This window comes from Canis lupus, chromosome 21 (genome assembly GCF_048164855.1).
Source record: "Canis lupus baileyi chromosome 21, mCanLup2.hap1, whole genome shotgun sequence".
Classification (NCBI taxonomy): Eukaryota; Metazoa; Chordata; class Mammalia; order Carnivora; family Canidae; genus Canis; species Canis lupus.
The window spans coordinates 44386006-44409540 of NC_132858.1; the positions used below are offsets into that span (position 1 = coordinate 44386006).

The 23535-nt window shown below is 39.3% G+C and overlaps 1 protein-coding gene across 2 annotated transcripts in view; it reads left to right on the forward strand.

The window, feature by feature from the left end:
- NME8 (NME/NM23 family member 8) overlaps window positions 1-23261 on the forward strand; it is a 49964-nt gene extending 26703 nt beyond the window's left edge. Inside the window, exons 11-17 of one of the 2 annotated variants that reach the window (XM_072791605.1) lie at window positions 5660-5835; window positions 10006-10150; window positions 10966-11073; window positions 13661-13812; window positions 16779-16923; window positions 17544-17782; window positions 23071-23261. In XM_072791605.1, coding sequence (XP_072647706.1) covers window positions 5660-5835; window positions 10006-10150; window positions 10966-11073; window positions 13661-13812; window positions 16779-16923; window positions 17544-17781 — 964 coding nt within the window. In that variant the 3' untranslated portion in view covers window position 17782; window positions 23071-23261. Of the gene's footprint in view, window positions 1-5659; window positions 5836-10005; window positions 10151-10965; window positions 11074-13660; window positions 13813-16778; window positions 16924-17543; window positions 18462-23070 lie in introns of those variants that run through there. The other variant, XM_072791606.1, reaches the window with a different exon arrangement.
- The last annotated feature ends 274 nt before the right edge of the window (window positions 23262-23535 follow it).

The window sequence follows — 23535 nt, forward strand, 5'->3', positions numbered from 1 at the left end:
AAAAGAAACAAGCAACAGGTTAATACTGCTCAATTATATTAATGTGTTTTCTTAGAAAGGAAAAAACTCCATAAATATATGAATAGTACATGTTTATATAGCATGTATTAGTATATATTCGTATAGTATATATTACTATATGCTAATATGTATATATTAGTCTACCACAGGAATAAAGAGCAAATTTTGTTTGTAAGCCTTAAGATTTGAAGATTTCTCAATGACATCCTGAAAATTGGTCTTTACTGACAGCCCTTTCAGCCCAGGAACCCAGGCCCTTTGTTCTGATAAAACCACCTTTTTTTGAACCGAAGCCATCTCAAGAATTCTTTCTTGGCCATCCACTCTGAGTCCATCACTTCAACCCATACCAAAAGCAAGAAGAAAAGCTACGAGCTAAGGTATTTCATGCCTGGGGTTTGTAGGAAGGAGATAACTGTCGCTATTCGCATGACCCCTCTGACTGTCCTTATGGGGTAGCGTGCAGGCGTTTTCAGCGAGGATGCTGTATTTACGGAGACCGCTGCAGAGATGAACACGGCAAGCCAGTGAAACAGGAAGAAGTGCCTGCTGCGGATCTAACTGCAAAATCATCCCTTGCTCCTTCCTCAAGTCTCTCATTGGCAGCTGGACCAGTTGTTGAAATGAATATGGGCGAAGCCAAGTCCAGAAATTCAAACTCTGCAACTGTCGGCGCAGGCTCAGAAGACTGGGTGAATGCCATTGAGCTTGTGCCTGGCAGCCTTACTGTGGCTGTCCTGCCCCTTCCTGGACAGGAGCACCCCCACAGGGCTCAGCAACCAAGGAAGAATTAGAGAAAGAGCAGACAGCAACAGGAACAAAGAAGCAGCTGTGGCCCTCTGCTGCAGGGGGAGAGTGCCCGTACAGGGAGAACCGTGTGTATCTCCACGGAGACTCATGTGACCGGTGTGGGCTGCGGGTCCTCCATCTGATGGATGCTGCCCAGAGATCACAACATAGAAGATCTTGCAGTGAGGCCCACGGGAAGGACGTGGAGCTCTCATCTGCTGTCCAGCACAGCAAGGACGTGGTGTGTGGGATCTGCATGGAGGTGGTCTATGAGAAAGCCAACCCCAGTGAGTGTCACTTTGGGATTGTCACCAACTGCAACCCCACTTACTGTCTCAAGTGTATTCGCAAGTGGAGGAGTGCTAAGCAATTGGAGAGCGAGATCATAAAGTCCTGCCCCCAATGCCGGATCCCATTTAACTGTCATTCCAAGTGAGTACTGGGTGGAGGAGAAAGAAGAGAAGCAGAAACTCAATCAGAGATACAAGGAGGCAATGAGCATAAAGGAGTGCAGGTATTTTGTTGAAATCATGGGAGCTGCCCATTTGGAGGCAACTATTTTTACAAGCATGCATACCCTGATGGCTGTAGAGAGGAGCCGCAGAGACTAAGGGAACATCAAGCAGGCACTGGGCCCAACGAAGGAACCACTTCTGGGAGCTCATTGAGGAAGGAGAGAACAGCAACCCCTCTGACAATGAAGGAGAGGAGGTTGTCACCTTTGAGCTGGGTGAGATGTTGCTTATGCTTTTGGCTACAGGTGGGGACGACAACCGGACAGACTCTGAAGACCAGGGGGACCTATTTCATGATGAGCTGGAAGATTTTTATGACTTGGATCTTTGCGTGGTGTGTGAACTGGTCTGCTGAGCCTCAGATGGTTGCTGTCCCCTGTGCTGGTGTGGAAGTGCCCGTGTCTCTCCTAGGCAGGCCTAGCAACTCCAGGTGCTGTCATGATCATTTTTTTTTTAAAGATTTATTTATTTATTCATTCAGAGAGAGCAAGAGAGAGGCAGAGACACAGGCAGAGGGAGAAGCAGGCCCCATGCAGGGAGCCCAATGTGGGACTCGATCCCGGGTCTCCAGGATCACACCCCAGGCTGCAGGTGGCACTAAACCGCTGCAACACTGGGGCTGCCCTGTTGTGATCATTTTTACCCAGGGCCTGTCTTAATCCCTCACCTTCCCCCCAAGGGGTGTGTCGTTTTTCTCTGTAAAAAAAAAAATTACAAAAATAAATCTTAAAGCTTGTTGTTTTTGTAACATGAAAAAAAAAAAAAAAGGATCTTTATTGTATGTTAAATGGAGATACATAAAATTCCTGTTTCACAGAAAATTCCAGAAGATATTGTGTTCTCGCCAATATCTTTGTTATTTTAGAATTGATTCTTTTTTTTTTTTTTATTTTATTTATGATAGTCACACAGAGAGAGAGAGAGAGAGGCAGAGACACAGGCAGAGGGAGAAGCAGGCTCCATGCACTGGGAGCCCGACGTGGGATTCGATCCCGGGTCTCCAGGATCACGCCCTGGGCCAAAGGCAGGCGCCAAACCACTACGCCACCCAGGGATCCCCTTTAGAATTGATTCTTACATGCAGAGTACCAGCTAGAGTACACTGTTTATTAAAGATAAGTAATAAAAATAAGCGAACCTGAAGCCTACACGTATATTGTTAAAATTTAACACTCACCACAGGAATTATTTAGAATGTAGACAAAAGATTTTTTTTCAAGGAGGAGTGATTTACCACGAACATTGTTTAGAATCGCTGGTGCATGGTGATGCTAAGAAAAATAGCCCAGCTTTTAGCTTAAAATTGGTTTAAAATTTGTTAGAGACAGTGCTTCCCCCAGTGACTTGCACTTTAGGTGGTCCCCTTCCACCAACTGCATATTTGGCAGCAACTGGAGACCAAGTTTGTTAAAAGGGAAAAATCTCTGAGCGACATGGGACTTGCCATCAGATCACTGAGAGAAACAGCACCCCACCCCACCCCATCTTAATGAAACCAGGATATCCTTTACCTGGAGAAGCAAAGGGAGATGCTCAGGGCATTCTTGGGGATATATCACTTGAAAAATGTTTGAGGGAAGACTTAAACAAAAAATGGAAAGAGCACTTTGATATAAGGGAGAAAATGTTCTCCTCAGAGAGGAGAAAGGGAAGCTGACATGAAGAAGGAACACAGTATTTTTCGGGTTCTTTTTCAAGTTTACAGAAGTGGGGATGGATGTTAGAGAAATATAGTGTGTCGGAATGTATGAAAAATTTGGAACATATATGTTTGCTTACGGAAGAAGGTAAAAGGGTGAACATCAGTGTAGTGGATAAGTAAAAGGGAACCTCTATATTCACAAGGGAAAAACTCGGAACGGATAGCAACTTGCTCAGACCAGCCAAATAAGGGAAAGAAAAAAAAGAAGAAACTGTAATTTATTATTTTTTAAAGATTTGTTTATTTGAGAGAAAGAAAGCATGAAAGAGAGAGAGAAATCATGAGCAGGAGGGAGGTACAGAGGGAGAAGCAGGCTCCCCGCTGAGCAGGGAGCCAGATGTGAGGCTCAATCCCAGGGCCCTGGGATCATGACCTGAGCTGAAGGCAGACACTTAACAGACTGAGCCCCTCAGGCACCCAAGAAAGTACAATTTAGAGTAAATAGTATATGTAAAGTAAGATGGAAGGAAGGTAGTTAAGTTTATGGCTATTATACTAAATATGAAAAGGTTATCTCATTAAATACAGAGATTACAAGGTTAAGGTTAAAAAAAAAGCTACATTAAAAACCATTATAGTAATAATCGATGCAGACAAGAATTATCAATGGGTACTACAACCATTGCATGGAAAAATAAATAGTGTCCTCATAGATATATTATTATTTACACAATGGAAATAGTCTTCAGTGGAGAATACAGGAAGATACCACTTTATTATTTTTTTACTCTTAGTTTTTAAAGATTTTATCTATTTACTCATAAGAGACCCACAGAGAGAGGCAGAGACACAGGCAGAGGGAGAAGCAGGCTCCCTGTGGGGAGACCCATGCAGGACTCCATTCCAGGACCCCAGGATCACGCCCTGAGCCAAAGGCAGAGACACTCAACCACTGAGCCACCCGGGTGCCCCAGGAAGATACCACGTTAACCACATTAATACCATCGACAATGGGAAAAACTTACATCATGTACATCATATTGTGGTGTATGAAGGACACAGCATCACTTATATAATATTCCTGCCAAAGATCCAAATCCTATTAAGTAATAGGAAACTACTGGTCCACCCAATAGTTTGAAACCATCTTAAATGGGGGAATCCCTGGGTGGCTCAGTGGTTTAGTGCTTGCCTTCGGCCCAGGGCGTGATCCTGGGGTCCTGGGATCGAGTCCTGCATGGGGCTACCTGCATGGAGCCTGCTTCTCCCTCTGCCTGTGTCTCTGTCTCTGTCTCTCTGTCTCTCTCTCTCTGGTCTATCATGAATAAATAAATAAAATCTTTAAAAAAAAACATCCTAAATGAAGAACAGTCTACAAAACAGCTAACTTGGACTCTTTAAAAATGTCAGTATCATGAAAGATGAAAAGGCTGAGGCATTGTTAGAGATTAAAGGAGACCAGAGAGATAGGACAGTTACAGGCAATGTATGCTCCAGGATTTAAGAATTTAATATTAATGGGACAGTATTGTAAGATTGGTAAAATTTGAATATGAACTATTTATGAGACAATAGTTTTATATCAGTGTCAACTGTCCTAAATTTTTTTTTAAAAGGTTTTATTTATTTATTCATGAGAGACACAGGGAGAGAGGCAGAGACACAGGCAGAGGGAGAAGCAGGCTCCCTGCATGGAGCCCGATGTGGGACTCGATCCCAGGACCCTGGGATCATGACCCTGAGCCAAAGGCAGACTAAATAAATCTTTTAAAAGTGCTAAATTTAATAAAGGAGGATATGATGTCGAAAGCAACATTTATGAAGAAGGTACAGTAGTCTAAAAGTGCCCTGGTATAATTATATATACAGTATAGATATACATAGCCTTAAATCCCACAATACATTATTTTGCAAAGAAAACCTTAATGCATTTTTAAAAATTAAGATGTCATCATGTGCATTTGATGATTATGATCTAATAAAATTGGAAATAAGCAATAAAGAGATAACCAAACTATCTTATGTATTTGAGAATATATCATATACTCTTACATAACACTTGACTCAAAAACAACCTTAAAAGGAAAAGTAGAAACTACCAGGAAAACTTTACATAAAAAAAAAAAGGAAGTTTTTTTTGTTTTTTTTGTTTTTGTTTTTTTTTTAAAGAGAGAGAGGGAGGGACAAGGGGAGGAGAGAGAATCTTAAGTAGGCTCCACACCCAGCCAGGAGCCTGACATGGGGCTCGATCTCCGAACTCTGGGATCATGACCTGAGCAGGAATCAAGAGTCAGACGCTTAGCCGACTGAGTCACCCAGGCATCCCAAGAAAAACACTTTTAAAAAATAATTAATTAATTAAACATTTTATTATTTATTTTTTTTAATTAAACATTTTATTAAGAAAACATTTTTTAGCCGTATTTTATGTTGATCTTCATTATCCTCTCATGAAGTCAAACACACATGCTTTCACGTAGTTGATCCTTGGATTGGTTCAACAAAAAGTTGAATTAAAACATAACTCTTCGATTTGATAGAAAGATACAACTTATCTTTACATGACATTCAGTTGTTATTTGTTTTATTGAACCACAAAATATTTGTGACCTTGTTACCACTTTCAATTTTCGGACATGGTTATCAAGTTCCAGTGTATGATAATCTTAAATTATATATTGGATTTCTACAGTTTACAGGAATATCTGGAAAGACAACATGTATCTCAGTTTTGTGATATTGAAGAGAATCTAACTGATACTAATCATTTCATTGATATCTTATTTCCTGATTTTAAAAATATGAAAAACCTCAAATTAGAGAAGACCCTGGCATTCCTTCGACCGAGGCTCTTTCAAGAAAAGAGAGGTAAGGAATAAATATAAATAAACTCTAGTATAATTACATTAAAAGATGTTATTTTAAAATTTAACATTAGGGGAAAAAAACACCTATTTCAGAAGATTAAAATGAAGGGCGCCTGGCTGGCTCAGTCGGTGGTGGAGTGTGTGACTCTTGATCTTGGGGTCGTGAGTTTGAGCCCCATGTTAGGAAATAGAGCTTACTTAAAAAAAAAAATGAGAAAAAACATAAATAAAGTGCCTGGCACCTAGAGGGTGCTAGTTATTCTTAACCTTTGCCCATATTCACATGGCAGACAGTGACGGAACAAGAATACAGACCTTAAATTTGTATTATTGATTCTTTTTTATAGTTAGTATATGGAAATGCAATCGATATTTGTATATTGACCTTATATTCTTTGTTTTTTTTTTTTTTTTTTTTTTTTTTGACCTTATATTCTTTGACATGCTGAACACACTTCGTTCTAAAAGGTTTGGTGTAGTTTCCTTGGGATTTTTATGCAGACCGGAGTTTCTCAACTTCAGACCTACTTACATTTGGGAGTAGGTAATTCTGTGTTGAAAGAGGCTGTATCTGGGGTGCCTGGGTGGCGCAGTCAGTTAAGCAACTGACTCTTGATTTCGACTTAGAGCATGATCTCAGGGTTTTGAGATCGAGCTCCGTGATGGGCTGTGTGCTTACAATTCTTTCTCTCCGTTTCCCTTGTGCCCCCTCCCCCTCAAAAAAGAGGCAGTATTATGCACATTGCAAAATGTTCATAACATTCTTGGCCTCTACCCACTATGCCAGTAGCATCCTCCCCACCCTCAGTGTGAGACCAGAAATATCTCCAGACGTTGTCTGATGCACCCTTGCAGGACGAAATGCCAGGATGAGAGCTGGTGATAAGACAATAATATCATCTTAATTGAACCTTAATTCAGTTTTACCTCTTTCTTTCAAATTGGTATGGATTTTATTTCTTCTGCTTGCCTTACTGAACTAGTTAGAACTTCCTGTATGATGCTGATTAGGAGAGGTGACATGGTTACTTTGTTCTTGACCTCACAGCAAAAGCATTCAGTCTTTTACCAGTAAGTACAATATTAGCACTATAGACCTTTATCTACTTTTATTTTTTTTAATTTTAATTTTTTAAAAGATTTTGTTTATTTATTCATGAGAGACACAGAGAGGCAGAGACACAGGCAGAGGGAGAAGCAGGCTCCTTACAGGGAGCCCAATAGGGGACTCGATCCCCAGACCTGGGATCACGACCTGAGCCAAAGACAAACTCTCAACCGCTGAGCCACCCAGGCGTCCCAACCCTTACCTACTTTTAAAAATGTCCACCTATTTCTAGTTTGGGAAGGTGTTTTTTAAGTTTTTTAAAAATCATGAATAGATATTGTATTTTCTCATCTTTTTTTTTCTGTATCTACTGATACGATTATATTTTATAGGCTTGAGTTTGATAATATGGCAATTTCTTTGATTTTTGAGTATTGGACCATCCTTCAGATAAGCTACATTTGGTTGTATATTTACATATAGCTGGGTTTGATTTTTTAATATTTTGTTGCCTTTTGTGTCTATAATCATCAGAAATATTTGTTGTATTCTTTTCGTTGTAATGTCTTTCTCTGGTTTTGGTGTCAGGGCAATGTAGGCCTTATAAAATGAGATGAGAAGTAGTCACTCTTATTTCCCTGAAGAGGTAGTGTAAAATTCATATTACATCTTTCTGAAATATTTATTAGAATTTACCAGTGAAACTACCTGGGCCTGAAGTTTTCTTCTAAGGAATTTTTTTAAGGTTTTATTTATTTATTTGTGAGAGACACAGAGAGAGGCAGAGACATAGGCAGAGGGAGAAGCAGGCTCCCTGCAGGGAGCCTGATGTAGGACTCGATCCCAGGACCCCAGGATCACCACCTGGGCTGAAGGCAGACACTCAACCATCAAGCCATCCAGTTGCCCCTCTGTTGACTTCTTAATTATATGTATTTTGTCCATTTCTTTTTTTTTTTTTTTGTCCATTTCTTTTAGTGGTGTGCTATGGGTTAAAATATATATGCCTAACTTTTTTTTTTTTTTAAGATTTTATTTATTTATTCATGAGAGACACAGAGAGAGAGGCGGAGACACAGAGGGAGAAGCAGGCTCCATGCAGGGGAGCCTGATGGGGACTCCAGGATCTCGCCCTGGGCTGAAGGTGGCACTAAACTGCTGAGCCACCAGGGCTGCCCTATATGCCTAACTTAAAACTCTTTCAGGTTAATATTTTACCACTTCACCTTATAGCCCCACACATCCTTTCCCCTTTTCCCTACCTATTGTAGTCACCATGTCTAATACAGGTACATGTATCAAGTGCTCCACCAAACCATATTGTAATTTTTTGCTTTTCAACAGTGATGAATTTTTTAAAAACTTAAGAGGCGTCCCCTTTTATACTTTTTAAAAGAGCAGATCTGCTGGCAACAAACTCAGTTATTTTCCTTTCATCAAATAATGTCTTTACGGCCTCCTGGGTGGCTCAGTGGTTGAGCGCCTGTCTTCAGCCCAGGGCATGATCCCGGGGTCCCAGGATCGAGTCCCACATCAGGCTCCCCGCAGGGAGCCTGCTTCTCCCTCTGCCTGTGTCTCTGCCTCTCTCTCTGTGTCTCTCATGAATAAATAAATAAAATCTTTAAGAAAAAAATAATGTCTTTATTTTCATTCGTGAAGGATATTGTACTGATAGAGAATTCTGGTTTGCCACTTTTTCCTTTAATACTCTAAAAATGTTGTGCCACTGCCTTCTGGATTTATTAGTATCTCATTAAAAATCCAGAGTCATTTAAAGCCTTTTTCCCCTTGTATGTCATGTACCTTCCTATTTGTTTATTTATTTGAGGGGGTTGCTTTCAAGGTTTTTTTCTTACCTTTGGTTTTGTGCAATTTTGTTTCTATGAGTATCTTTTTTTTTTTAAGATTTTATTTGAGAGAGAGAGATAGAGAACACGAGCAGGGGGAGGGGCAGAGGGAGAGAGAGAAGCAGACACCTTGATGAGCAGGGAGCCCAGTGTGGGGCTCCATCCCAGGACCCTGGGATCATGTCCTGAGCCAAAGGGAGATGCATATCTGACTGAGCCACCCAGGTGCCCCAGTATCCTTTTTTTTTTTTTATTAAGATTTATTGTATTTATTGGAGAGAGAGAGAGAGAGAGAGAGAGAGAGAGAGCAAGCATGAGTGGGAGGGGCAGAGGCAGAGGGAGAGAGAATCTCAAGCAGACTCTACCTTGTGCATGGAGCCTGATGCAGGGCTTTATCCCAGGACGAAGATCACCACCTGAGCTGGAAAACGAGAGTCAGACACTCAACCAACTCTGCTACCCAGGCATCCCTGAGTATACTTTGCTTTAAGTTTATCTTTGAGTTTGCGGTTCCTTGAGCTTCTTGAATCCATAAATTAATATCCTTCACCAGATTTGAGGAATTTCCCACCATTATTTCTTTATTCCTCCTGTGCCAACTCTTTCTCCACTCTGTCTGGGATTCCAAAAATATAAGTGTTAGATATTTTGACATAGTTTCCCAGATTCCCAAGGCTTTGGCCACTTTTATTTATTTTATTATTTTATTATTTATTTTATTGTTTATTTATTTATTTATTTTTAAATATTTTATTTATTTATTCATGAGAGACACACACACACACACACAGAGGCAGAGACACAGGCAGAGGGAGAAGCAGGCTCCATGCAGGGAGCCCGACGTGGGACTCGATCCCGGGTCTCCAGGATCAGGCCCTGGGCTGAAGGCAGCGCTAAACCGCTGAGCCACCTGGGCTGTATGCAGTTCAATTGGATCATTTCAATTGTGTTAGCTGTAAAACGGAATTCTGTGATTTCCTTGTTGACATTCAGCCTATCCAGTGAATATTTTATTTCAGTTGTAATGTTTTCCAGTTTTATACACCTTGCATGTGTATGATTCTTGTGTAATGGAAAATTGGAAAGAGAATTATAAATCATAATTTGTATGTTAATAATATTACTCACCTTAAAATCTAGTAAGCTATTTTTGCAAACGTCTAAATTTCAAATGAGGATGAAGTGCTATTATATGCCTTCATAATAAAACATTCTCTATGGTATGTATAGCCAATAACCTATTGATTTAACACTTTTTATGTGACTTTTTATTTAGAGCATGTTTTGAAGATTATTGAAGATGAGGGCTTTAAAATACTGATGCAAAGACAAATTATATTATCAGAAGAAGAAGCACAAACACTGTGCAGAGAATATGAAAATGAAGATTATTTTGAAAATGTTATAGAACAAATGACCAGGTAAAGTTGATTTCGGGCTTTGAAGACACAGTCTGATTTAGTCTTGAATCATTTAAATCTTCTTTTGACCCTGCCCTGGTCGTGTTGCTGCACCTCTCAGTTCTGTAAACATATGCTGAATCTACTTCTTTGCCAATCTCACTCCTATCTCAATTCTCTGCTCAACTGCCCATCTTCTCTCATCCTCCTGGAATGTTACTGGAGCAATAGCAAGGCCCCGGTGAAGTTACTGGAGTCCATCAAGTCTAATGCCAGAAATCGAAGGTGTATAGCATTAAATGCAAGCAGAGAACATACTGACTCTCAGGGGTTTTGGTAATCCTGAAGATCACTAGTCCTAGGAAAAGAATGAGATACTAGAACTCTGTCAGAAGTTATTTCTAGAAGAATAAGTGAAATAGCCGTGACACCAAGGGTATATAAGTTAGCTGGAATCTGGAATCATCCTTTTGTAAGATGTTCGGTGTACTCTTGAGAGAATACCAGTGGAAATTCACCTTAGACTCTTTTTTTTTTTTTTAAGATTTTATCTATTTATTCATGAGAGACACAGAGAGAAAGAGGCAGAGACAGAGGCAGAGGGAGGAGTGGGCTCCATGCAGGGAGCCCGATGTGGGACTTGATCCCGGGTCTCCAGGATCACACCCTGGGCGGAAGGCAGATGTTCAACTGATGAGCTGCCCAGGCATCCCTCATCTTGATAAAAGGATGATCTTGACATATTTTTAGTCTATTTAACAAATCTACTTATATTATGTATATGGATTTAGCTACTGAGTCATAACTTTTTGTTGTTGTTGTTGTTGTTCTAACAGTGGTCCATCTCTAGCCCTTGTTTTATTAAGAAACTGTGGTTTACAACACTGGAAAAACTTAATTGGGCCAAGTAGTGTTGAAAAAGCCAAGGAACATCTGCCAGAGAGGTAGGATTCATATCACAGATCCCAAACTTTTTTCACAGTTGACATTTTAATTTCTTTTTGGATGCAGATACAGGAACCACAGCTCTAGTCTAAGGGAGGCTCTTAGGAAAACTACTTTTCCTAATTATGACCAGAGGTCCAGCCCAGTGGCAGCTGAGTAAGGCCAAGGCTTTGCAGAAGAAGGTTGTGGGATGCTTGGTGTGGGGCTGGGAAGTTACTGGTGGGTGCCCAGCCACAAGGCCATCTCTTGGCCTTGGTAGGAATTGATTCAGGAGAAGAAAAGCCCTCCCTTCAAATGGGCAAGAACAGAGATGCTCTATTGGATACAGCAAGCTTGACATACATGTGGGTATAATAAATAGCAGTACTAATGAAGTATCACATAGAAACACTGAAATGTTTTCTTTGGGGTAGAATAATCTGGAATCTGATTTGTTCTGCATGGACATATTTTACCCTTTACTTAGCCCTACAATTATTATAAAGGATAAGAGAGGTTGGACAGTCTGTGAGTAGTATGAGCCGCATGCCATGGAACCTCTTAATGAAGTGTAGCATAGAATGCAAGGCATGCCATCTGAGAGATGGGAATTCCTGTTGACACAAGGCCTATGCTTATAGCCATACTGTTCTAGAATTATGGTTTCAAATGTGAAGATAGCAGTACAGACACATTTTCTCCAGGTGAAGGCACTCAGTGACTGCCCCTCTCTACCTCACTATTACAGTGAGGATTCCAACCAGGGCCTTTATGATCCCTATGTTAGTACAAGTTCACAGCTAGTCTTGACTGTTATTTTTTTTATTGGTTCCTCCCTTTCTAGTTTCCTTAGCTCTACTCAGTTCTTTAGGGTTGCTTTTGAAATAACTCAGCAGAGCTGTGAGGGAAGCTCCCCTTCCCTGCACTCGGGTATCAGATTCTGCACTGCGTTGCTTAATCCGAAATATGGTCACTTTGCAGAAGGGAGAAGCACAGCAACCCCTCATTCATCACCTACTCCCTCTATCCCATCCTTCCCCTCACATACATACTTTCCCCAATAATTATGTCCAATAGCGCCACAGAGGGGCTGCTTGGTGATACCATAGGCTCTTTTCATCATTCATTGTGCAAATCCTCCACTCCTGGTAATCACAGGCTCCAAGGGTATTGGGCTCCAAGGGACTTCAAATCAGGGATGTGAGAACTGCCAAAGGTCAAGTGGGAAGGTCAAATTGGATAAAGCAAAAAAAGGAAATTTGAATGCATCGCCAAAAGCAAAGAGGTAAGAAGACGGTGTAAGGACAGAAGCCAAGTGAAGTCAGTTTATTAATAGGAAAGGATGTTATTCACTATGACTGAATTTTGTTTTTTTTGTTTTTTGTTTTGTTTTTTTATTTTTTATTTTTTTTTTATTGGTGTTCAATTTACTAACATACAGAATAACACCCAGTGCCCGAATGACTGAATTTTGTGTGTTGGCAGTTCAGGACTATGTGTAAAGGGTAGAAAATGAAATGAGCAGAGAGTAATCCTCTACTGAAATATATGTAGATAACGAGACAGGAAAAAGGGCAACTGAAAAAAAAAACCATCAAGGAACAGCAATTGATTTAGGTATATGCATTCATCTATTGCAGAGGAAGCAGAACCAGGATAAACTGCCTGACCCAGGGGCACTGGGTGGTGCAGCCAGTTGAGTGTCCAACTCTTGTGTGTTTGGAGATCATGATCTCAGGGTCCTGGTTTTGAGCCTTGTGTGGGGCTCTGCACTCAACATGGAGTGTGCTTGGGGTTATCTCTCCCTTTCCCTCTGTCCCTCCCCCTTCTCTCTCTCTCTCTCTCTCACACACACACACACACACACACACACACACACACTCTAAATAAATAAACAAATAAACAAACAAACAAATAAATAAAATTTCTAAAAAGAAACCTGCCTAACTGAACATGTCTAGTACCATCAACCTCATTCCTGCTTCTTTACATGAAGCCATCCTGCATATTCCTCTTTTATCACTGCATTTGCTCTGCTGGAGGATTCCATAGCAGTGCCTCCTGGATTCAGTGTAATTTGGAGGCTTTGGCATAGAGTCCAATACCATCTCTAGTGCTTAATGACATTTAGTGATGAAGGGCGGGAAAGGAATATTTATTGAGAGCTTAATATGCACCATATATTTCAAATATATCATCTGATTCTCAAAATCTCCTTCCAGAGCAGTTTCATTATCTTATTGATATTTGAGATGATTAAAAGCATAGAGAAATGAAGTAATTGCCCCGTGACACATAGCTAGCAAGCAGTGTGAACAGGGTTCTACAGGCTGCTTGTTGCCTGCACCAAGGCACCTTTCCTTCTTTCAGAGTTATCTGTCAGTGGTCACATCATGATTATTTCATGGTTCTTTCTTCCTAACGACCATTCCCTCCTTGTAAGGAAGTAGTGTGCTCCAAGCTGCTCTATAGTTAATACCTTTTGCATAATGGCTCGATCAAGAATGAGTTGCTTGATGACTTTTGGACAATTTATATAGTGTTCTGTTGCAGTAGTTTATACTACAGTATGTTATGCTCTAACAGCTCTTGACTTCTTTTTCAAAGTTTATGCATGCGATTTGCAATGGAAGATTTGCCTATCAACCAGTTGTATGGAAGTGACTCATTAGAAGAAGCCGAAAAGGAAATACAGTATTTCTTTCCTTCTCAAGATACTTTAGCACTGATTAAGCCTCACGTAACACATGAACAAAGAGGTAAATATTTAGAAATAAAAATTGTTGTGTACATTTCCTTCAGGTTTTGTGAAAGATTTTAAACTATGGAAAAGTTAGAAGAATAAGGCAATGAACGCCCACATGGCTCAATATAGATTTAACAATGAACTTTTGTCATTATTGTTCTCTCACCCTCCTTCCCTTCTTCCTTCTCTCTGTCTCTCTTATAATCAAAATGAAATTGAGTTTTGTTGAAGTTCTTTTCAGAGTTGATGGAGGTGACAATGTTTTTCTCCATAGATATATTATTTATTTATTTATTTTTTAAAAAAAGAACTCAGTCAAAAGTATTTCATATCTTTATTTCAATGATATCCAGCTGTACAAATAAAGATCTAATGTTGATTAAAACAAGTTTGTGTTATATATTTGAATGGATATAATACACCAGGAAATGAAAAATGAATATTGACTCTGAAAGTTCTCAGTGTTACAAAATTTCTTCCACTGCATTCTGGATTTTCACATAAATGAAACATTTGTCCATAGTAATAAAGACATAAATAAAATAATGACTCACTTCACATTTTATAAAACTCTTGACACTAAAAATTCAAAAAATCAAAAGAAATATTTCCATAGATATATTAATAGGAAAGATCATACTAATGATATGTTTAATATTCACCAATTCTCCCGTTCTTGTATAAACTTCACTTAGTCATGAGGTATTTTTTAAAATGTGCTTTTGGATTCTATTTGCTTGTATTTTATTTGGGATTTTAAAAAATTAAGATAATGAAATTGGTCTGTCCTTTTCATTTTTGGTGCAAGGTTTAGATAACAATGTAATACTTCATAAAGAATGCACATGTCTTCATTTGTGGTGCTCGGAGGAGTTTAAGCAGAAGTGGGATTGGTATTTGAAGATTTAGTAGAGCCTTCCTATGAAAACATCTGGGCCTGTTGCTTTTTTATTTTTATTTTTTGGTAGGACAATTCTTTGACTACTTTCTCTGCTTCTTCTATGAAAATTGATCTATTTAAACTTTTTACCTCCACTATAGTAAATTAGAGTTAATCTTGCTAAGTTGTGTATTCTTAGGATATTATCCATTTCATCTACATAGAGTTCATGGTCTCTTATTATCATGTTTAATTTACTCATTTTCAATGGTTATTTCCACCCTGACATTTCTTCATTTGTTGTTTTTCAAAAAAACATATTTGATTTATGTTTTATTTTCTGTTTTCAAACTCATTACTTTCTGTATTTTTAAAAATTTTGCCTTCAATTCTCTAGTAGTTTATTTATTTATTTATTTAATTAAAAAAAGATTTTATTTATTTATTCATGAGAGACACAGAGAGAGAGAGAGGCAGAGACATAGGCAGAGGGAGAAGCAGGCTCCCCATGGGGAGCCTGATGCGGGATTTGATCCCAGTACCCCGAGATCACGACCTGAGCCAAAGACAGATGCTCAACCACTGAGCCACCCAGGTGCCCCTCTAGTAGGTTTTTAAAATGTTCTTCTAGCTTTTTAAATTGGACATTTAATTCATTTATTTCATTCTTTTATTTTTGTCAATATAAATTTTTGAAGTTGTGTATTTTGCTCAATTCCTGCTTTAATTTCTTCTGATTACCCCATAGATTTTAATGCATAGTGTTTTCATTAATATTATTATTGTTGTTCTTAGAAATTTTGCACTGTGCCTACAACGGTCTTTCTCTACTTTTCTGCTTGGTGATCATATCTTATTTTTTCTGTACCAAACGCAGAGGTTGGCCTTTTTCTGGAAGTCATCTCTAAACTTCCCAGAGAGTTAATAGTTTACTTCCCTGTGGTTCTGGGAACCTTTTACATTGCTCTTTATAATAATGACCACCTTTTCAAGCTATGTTTCTAGGCCAGGCCCCCTGAGCAGACAAGATCTGGAAGAAGCATTTAATGTTCCATGCACATTTGTTCTCACAGCACCTCTTGTAGGACAGATCCTGGGCTGCCCCCTTTATAGGAAGAGAAGTCCAGCCTTCTTCAGGCTTTCTATGGGTTATGCTTATGCTCTACCTTTTGGGGCTAGGATGGCAGCACAACACTTCTAAGCACTATTGATCTGGACCAAAGAAAAGACTGTTATACCAGAAAGCTCCTAATCCCTCATTTGGTTCACTGAATATAGCCTTTAAAGTGTAGGCTGTTGGTGAGATTTTGACAAGATGTACTTTATTTAATCCCCTCAAATATTGCCTTGCTACTTAAGGGAGAAGCATCCAGATTGGCTCTCCCCTTCAATCCATATCTAGCAAGGACTTCTTGACATTTGCAGCATGGAGATGAAAACATGCCTTCACTTTCAGCCCAGAAGCTTCCTTATGGTTTATGAGATGTTTCCGGTGGGGTCTAGAAAGCTGTGTCTCAGAGACTGAACATCTGCATTCACATATTAACATTGTTCTGAATGTCAATCTGGTGCTTTTTTTTTTTTTTTTTTTATTCATGATAGTCACACACAGAGAGAGAGAGAGGCAGAGACACAAGCAGAGGGAGAAGCAGGCTCCATGCACCGGGAGCCTGACGTGGGATTCGATCCCGGGTCTCCAGGATCGCGCCCCGGGCCAAAGGCAGGCGCTAAACCGCTGCGCCACCCAGGGATCCCCTGGTGCTTTTCATTTCAATTTCACTTAGCATAGTTTTAGCTTTTTTTTTTTTTTTTTTTTAAGATTTTATTTATTTATTCATGAGAGACAGAGAAAGAGAGGCAGAGACACAGGCAGAGGGAGAAGCAGGCTCCATGCAGGGAGCCTGACATGAGATTTGATCTCAGGTTTCCAGGATCACACCCTGGGCACTAAACTGCTGAGCCACCCGGGCTGCCCAGTTCTAGCTTTTCGAGCCACAGTACGCAAGTAAAATGATTATTTTCCTTAGTTATTTCAATCTACTTGAATCTGAAACAAGAGTAAAGACCTGCTACAAGATTACCATATCTGTTTTCCCTAGAGGAGATCTTGAAACTTATTAGAGAGACTGGATTTGAAATAACACAGATGAAGGAAGTAGTCCTAAATGAAGAAGAAGCAGAAAAAATTTATTCAAAGATAAAAGGAAGAGACTTTTATCAGGATGTATTGCAAATGTTGTCTGAGTAAGTTTCTGATATATAGTTCTCTACATTATAAAAGTAGTAAACATTCACTATAGAAACTGAAAAAAACAAAATGTAATTGAAACATTCCATCTAACTTCATTCATTGAAAGGCATCCAATTAATATTTGGGGTTAATTTCTTTTCTATTTCCTTCCTTCCCTATCTTCTTCTCTCTTCCTCTCCTTCCTTCCTTTCTTCCTCCCTTCATTTCTTTAGGTCTTCACATTGATATAGAGATGATCTGGTTTCAAATCTCTGCTTTTAGATCCCTGCATATGCATATCTGTCAGCATATTTAATATGTGCCTCAGTAGCCTTATCTGTAAAGTGGAGATAATAATAGTATCTATCTCTTGGTTTGTTGTGAGGGTAACATAATTGATAAGTTGAAAATACTTGGAATAGTGATTGGCATATGTCTTTAGAATTAACTACAGCACTCTTCTAGCACAACAACCTGCTGGAAGGGGGAGAAGTGGAAAAACAAAAAGAAAGCACAAAATCACATTGATAAGGACAAAGAATAAAAACAAAGCATGGCATTCTGTCTTTAGCTGGATATGTAATCTCTATTGGTGTAAATAGCCCAAATCTTCTGAAATTATTATTATTTGCAGGGGTCCATCTTTGGTCATGGTTCTGACTAAGTGGAATGCTGTTTCGGACTGGAGACGATTGATGGGTCCCATAGACCCAGATGAGGCAAAACTACTGTCCCCAGACTCTATCCGAGCCCATTTTGGAAGAAGTACTTTGAAAAATGCTGTCCACGGATCATCTACTATCTATGAAGCAATGGAGACCATTAGTAGAATGTTTGAAGACTTCATTCCTGAGAATCATGAGGGAAACTAAAGTATAGTGCCTGTTTAATTGTTGTTTTCTTTTCTTTGCTTATTACTGTGGCTAAGCCTGAGCCCAGGACAAGACTGTCCCAGAAAGGCCAGAACTTTCCCTATATCTATATCTGTGAATCTAACTTTATTTCCTGCCAGACACTCTGTGCTGTTCCATAGCAGCCTTGAAGCTACATAATATGTATATGGATTGAGTTTACTTAACTGTTGATAGAAAGTTTGGAAACTTTTCTGTCCTGGGCAATGTGGGAGACAGAGCATAAGCTAGATGACTTTTCCCATCAAACCTACTTTCCTTCCTTATTTTCAAAGATCAGGCTCACAAATGTGCACCTGTATGGTATATGGCTGACTGGAATAGAGCCTCTTCACATGTGGAGTGTTGTCCCCACCTGGATGAACCAAACTGAGAATCAGTATCCAGAGAATAATGAGAAAGCAATATTAAATGGGGAAACCACTCTACATCCAACCAGGTTCCCAGAGGAGACAAGAGTACCTTGTTCCCTTAATATTGTCACTTAGGCTATGATTTCTCCAGGTATAAGAACATTGTGCCAAAATATTAGGTGCATAAAATAAAGATAAATTTGGGCATAGTGCAGCTCATTTCATAAGTCTCACTCAATTATAGACCAAAGCATGAGTGCAAAACCAATAAACATTTATGTTGGGAAAGTACGTATTTTGTGTCTGCTTGAACTGTAGGTTCTTGATGAATACAAAAATGGCCGAATGGTGGTTGTTACCTTCAGAAAAGTGCAAATCAAAGAGGAACACAAAACTTAAAGAGGCAAGATGTAATTATAATCATTATGAGACAGTACATTATTAATCATGTCAGTGATGCATGACTAGTGGGGAGGGAAGTGAGTGGAACTACATTCTGTTTATACCACCAGTTAGCAATATGGAGTAGATCTATGCTAGCATCTGTGTATCCTTCCTTTCTTTGATGGGGAGCATTATGAATAATCTAGGGGATTTCAAATTAGTGTATAAAGTGCTGAACTGATAGGTATATGTTTGATGGTTAGGAGCTGGAGAAGGTAAGGAATGAAATCAATCTGGAAAAATAGGATTTTCAAAATCAGGGATAAGGAAGCAAGAAAGAGAAGTCCTTTTAAAAGTTTTTAAATGATCATATACATATATGCTTGATGCTTATATATAAGGACACATTACTGGTTTCCTTTTCTTAAAAGATTTTATTTATTTATTCATGACAGAGAGAGAGAGAGAGAGAGAGAGAGAGAGAGAGAGAGAAAGAGAGGCAGAGACACAGGCACAGGGAGAAGCAGACCCCATGCAGGAAGCCTGACGTGGGACTCAATCCAGGGTCTCCAGTATCACACCCTGGGCCGAAGGGGGCGCTAAACCACTGAGCCACCCGAGTTGCCCACATTGCTGGTTTCCTACTAAGACTACTATGCTATATCTACTATACTTTGTCATATCACTTTAAGGTATTGTTGGTCTGTTTCAGACATTTAAGAATCATTTATTCAGCTCTTGCTATATGCTGACCATTTTTGCAAGACTGTTTCTTGTCCTAAAACTCTAGAACTCTAAAGGCAGGAGATAGAGAATTAACATGTGTTTTAGGTTCCTAGGGGTAAGCACAGAGTGCTTTGAGCAGATGCATATAGGAGATGGAGAAGGAAAATGAGTTGCAAACTCTCCAGGCTGGAGACATTGAAATAAAAATGAAAGATTACAGGAACCTTAACTAATACAGAAATGGTGAGTTAGTGAGAAGTGGAATGATGAGAGAATTCTTAGAAAGCTACCTCACATCCACAGGACTAACTGCCACTCTACCAAATAAGTGGGAAAAGATAAAGCTTCCTGGCTTGAGTAACTAAGGAAATGACCCAACGATTTCCAGACAAGGAACCCAGAAGGAAGAAGTAGGTTGGAAGGAAATACTATGAGTTCTGTTCTGGTCATGTTAGGAAGGAGGCATCTAATTTGAGAGTTAAGTTTCACCCTGAGAGCAGGGAAGTCAAGAGGGTTCCATTGGAGTAATGGTGAATGTCAGCAAAATGGTGACATAGGCAGATCCAAGCTCCCAACATTCCAAAGGAACCTTGAAAAAACAACAGAAACTGTCAGAACTCTGGAAAATGATCAAAAGTTTACATCAACCAAGTGTGTGCTGAATTAACAAAAAAGGCAACTTAAAAATGATATGAAAGTTTTGTGACATTTTTACTTACCCTACCACTTCCCCAGCATGGTGATAGTCTTGAAGATCACAGCCTGTTTCCAGTGTGTGACCCATGTTCCTGGCTCCAGAGAGAAGAGAGCAGATAATATTTACAAATTACTGTGTTTTTCTGTTCTATCTGGAGGCTACCTGAAGGATGACACAAGGCACTCATCTCTGTTTCACCAAACCTGGGAACCACTCAGGGAAGAAAAGTGTTAGACGTTGATTAAAAACGGTATATGATGATCAAAAGCCCCATAGCTGTCTGAGGCCAAAGATTGTGACTGACACTTACAATAGACCACTTAATGCTCGGGAGGGCTATATGTTGGCAAATTGAACTCCAGTTAAAAAAAAAAAGAATGGGGATCCCTGGGTGGCGCAGCGGTTTGGTGCCTGCCTTTGGCCCAGGGCGCGATCCTGGAGACCTGGGATCGAGTCCCACGTCAGGCTCCTGGTGCATGGAGCCTGCTTCTCCCTCTGCCTGTGTCTCTGCCTCTCTCTCTCTCTCTCTCTCTCTCTCTGTGACTATCATAAAAAAAAAAAGGAAAAAAAATTATGTTTCTGTGTACTAACAATGAAAAAATCCCAAAAGGAAATTAAAGAAGCAATTCAATTTACCACAGCATCAAAAGTAATTAAAGCCTTAGGGATAAATTTAGTAGTGTACAAGTGCAATATTTTTATACTGAAAGATATGAAATAATGCTGAAAGGAACTAAAGAAGACATAAATAAGTGGAAAGACACCCCGTGTTCCTGACTTGGAAAACTTAATATTGGGAAGATTATAATGCTACCCAAAGTGATCTACAGATTCATTGCAAGACCTAAAAAATTCCATCAGTGTTTTTTACAGAGATGGGAAGACCATCCTAAAATTCATATGAAATTTCGAAGGATTCGAAAGAGCTCGACAATCTTGAAAAACAACAAAGTTGGAGCACTCCCGCTTCCTGAATTCAAAGCTTATTACAAAGTGACAGTAGTCAAAACAGTGTGGTTGTGGCATAAGGATAGACCGATGGGATAGAATTATGGTGGGAATATAAAATCGGGGAGCTGGTGCAGATGACAGTATGGCAGTTCCTCAAAAAGTTAAACATAGAATTACACCAGACCCAGCAATTCCCCCTCTTAGGTATATATCCAAGAAAATTGAAAACAGGGATACAAACACTTGTACACCAATTTTCGACAGCAGCATTATTCACAATAGCCAAAGGGTGGAAACAACCCAAATGTCCATCAACAGAAGGATGGATAAGCAAATAGTGGTATACACCTGTAGTGGAATATTATTTAGATGTAAAAGGGAATGAAGTTATTGATAGTATGCTACAACATGGATGAACCTCAAAAACTTCATGTTAAGTGAAATAAGCCAGACAGAAAAGGACAAATGTTGTATGATTTCACTTTTAAGAGACACCTTAGATAGGTACCTTCAAAGGGACACAAAGTTGACTAGAACTTAATAAGTATAGTTTCCTTTTAGGGTGATGAAAATGTTTGGAAATAGACTGTGGTGGTGCAAACAATGTGAACATAACTAAGGCCACTGATTTGTGCCCTTGAAAATAGCTCAAGTGGTAAATTTTATGTTATAGATATTTTACCACAATAAAAATATTTTAAAAATAAAATAAAGAAGAATTGTTCCTCAGGAAAGCACAAAGATCTTTCACAATAAAGTTCTCCAAAACCTCTCCTAAAACGATGCAAAATAAAGCTTGTCTTACAACACTTATTTTTGTTTATTTTTTTAGGGATTGGGTAGAGAGCATATGTATATATATAAATATTTTTTTCTTCAGGTTTTTATTTAAATTCCAGTTAGTTAACATACATGTGATAATGGCTTCAGGAGTAGAGTTTAGGGATTCATCACTTATGTATAATACCCAGTGCTCATCACAAGTGCCCACTTAATCCGCATCACTCATCTAACCCATCCTCTGGCTTACCTCCCCAGCAGCAACTCTTGGTTTGTTCTCTATGATTGAGTCTGTTTTGTGGTTTGCCTCTCTCTCTCTTTTTTCCCCCCATGTTCATCTGTTTTTTTTTTTTTTTTTTTTTTTATTCATGAGAGATGAAGAGAGAGAGAAGCAGAAACATAGGCAGAGGTTGAGAAGCAGGCTCCATGCAGGGAGCCTGATGTGGGACTCCGGGACACCGGGATCATGCCCTGGGCTGAAGGCAGTCATTCAACTGCTGAGCCACCGTCCCTGTTTTGTTTCTTAAATTCCACAAATGAGTGACGTCATATGGTATTTGTCATTCTTTGACTTATTTTGCTTAGCATAATGCTCTCTAGTTCCATCCATGTCATCGCAAATGGCAAGATTTCATTCTTTTTTATGGTCGAGTATTTTCCATTGTGTATATATACTACTTCTTTGTCCATTCATCAGTTGATGGATATTTGGGCTCTTGCCATAATTTGGCTTTTTTACAACACATTTCAAAGAAAATGCATGCAATGCCAACATCAAAATCCTTATTAAACGTAAGTAGGGTTTTCCTAAAGTTTCTTGAAGAGCTACTGGATAAAGGAATTTTTTTCAAACAAAATATAACACAGCACCAAGAAGTTCCTAAAACTCTTCGTTGGGCACCTCTGTCCTCAGAGTCCCCCTGGGCCCTGCAGCCCCCTCCCCAGTAATTCCCATCATCCTTCCTGCCCTCCCACTCTAGTCTCTCCATCATGTTTCATAATGAGCTGCACACTCAGTCCTGTTGTCTTTCTCAGTTCCTTCCAATTTTATTCCCCACCTTTGGCTCGATTAGCAATTCCAAATCCTTGAAAGGATTGGGTAGAAAGCTGCAGTTACTCACAGTTAATATTTTTAACTCGGTCAAAAGAATTTGTTCATTAACTTATTGAGCCATAAATCCTTGCTGATTGCTTACTTGCTGAATCAGGCAGTGTTATCTGTAAAGAAAAGAGACCATCTCCCCTAAGCTTGGCAATCCTACCACATGTCGGGGGATTTGTATGCAAAATGGAAACTCATAACTGCTTTAAAATTAGCTTTGTAATGTATCTTATCGAGTATGTTCTTTCTTTTCTTAGAACTTTGAGAAGATAATGCGTGTAAGTTCACACTGACAGAACCATGTGGCACAGCTTCCTGGGAGGAATAAAAGGGAAGATATTCCTTGGAGGAAAACTCAGTTCCAGTTATCTTAAGTTAAACACTCACCTCAAGGTGAAAAACATATGGTTATGCACAATAACAATAAAAATCGTAACCTTCAAACAAATCTTAGTGTTTGTTTTTATCCTGCCTTTCAGAGAGAATTTAGGGTGGCTTATATAAACGCATACCAGACTGAACAATGTAATTGGGGAGGAACGTGGATATGGGGAAAGAGGGTGTAGGGTCCAGGAGTGGAATTACATACAAAATGCATACACGGCCCTAATGCATATTTAGACGGCCAAAAACTTGACTCTAAGTATTTTGGCAATAAACTCTGAAAAGGTGTCATGTCAACATATACATTTTGCAATGCAACCGCAGGACAAGTGCAGGCC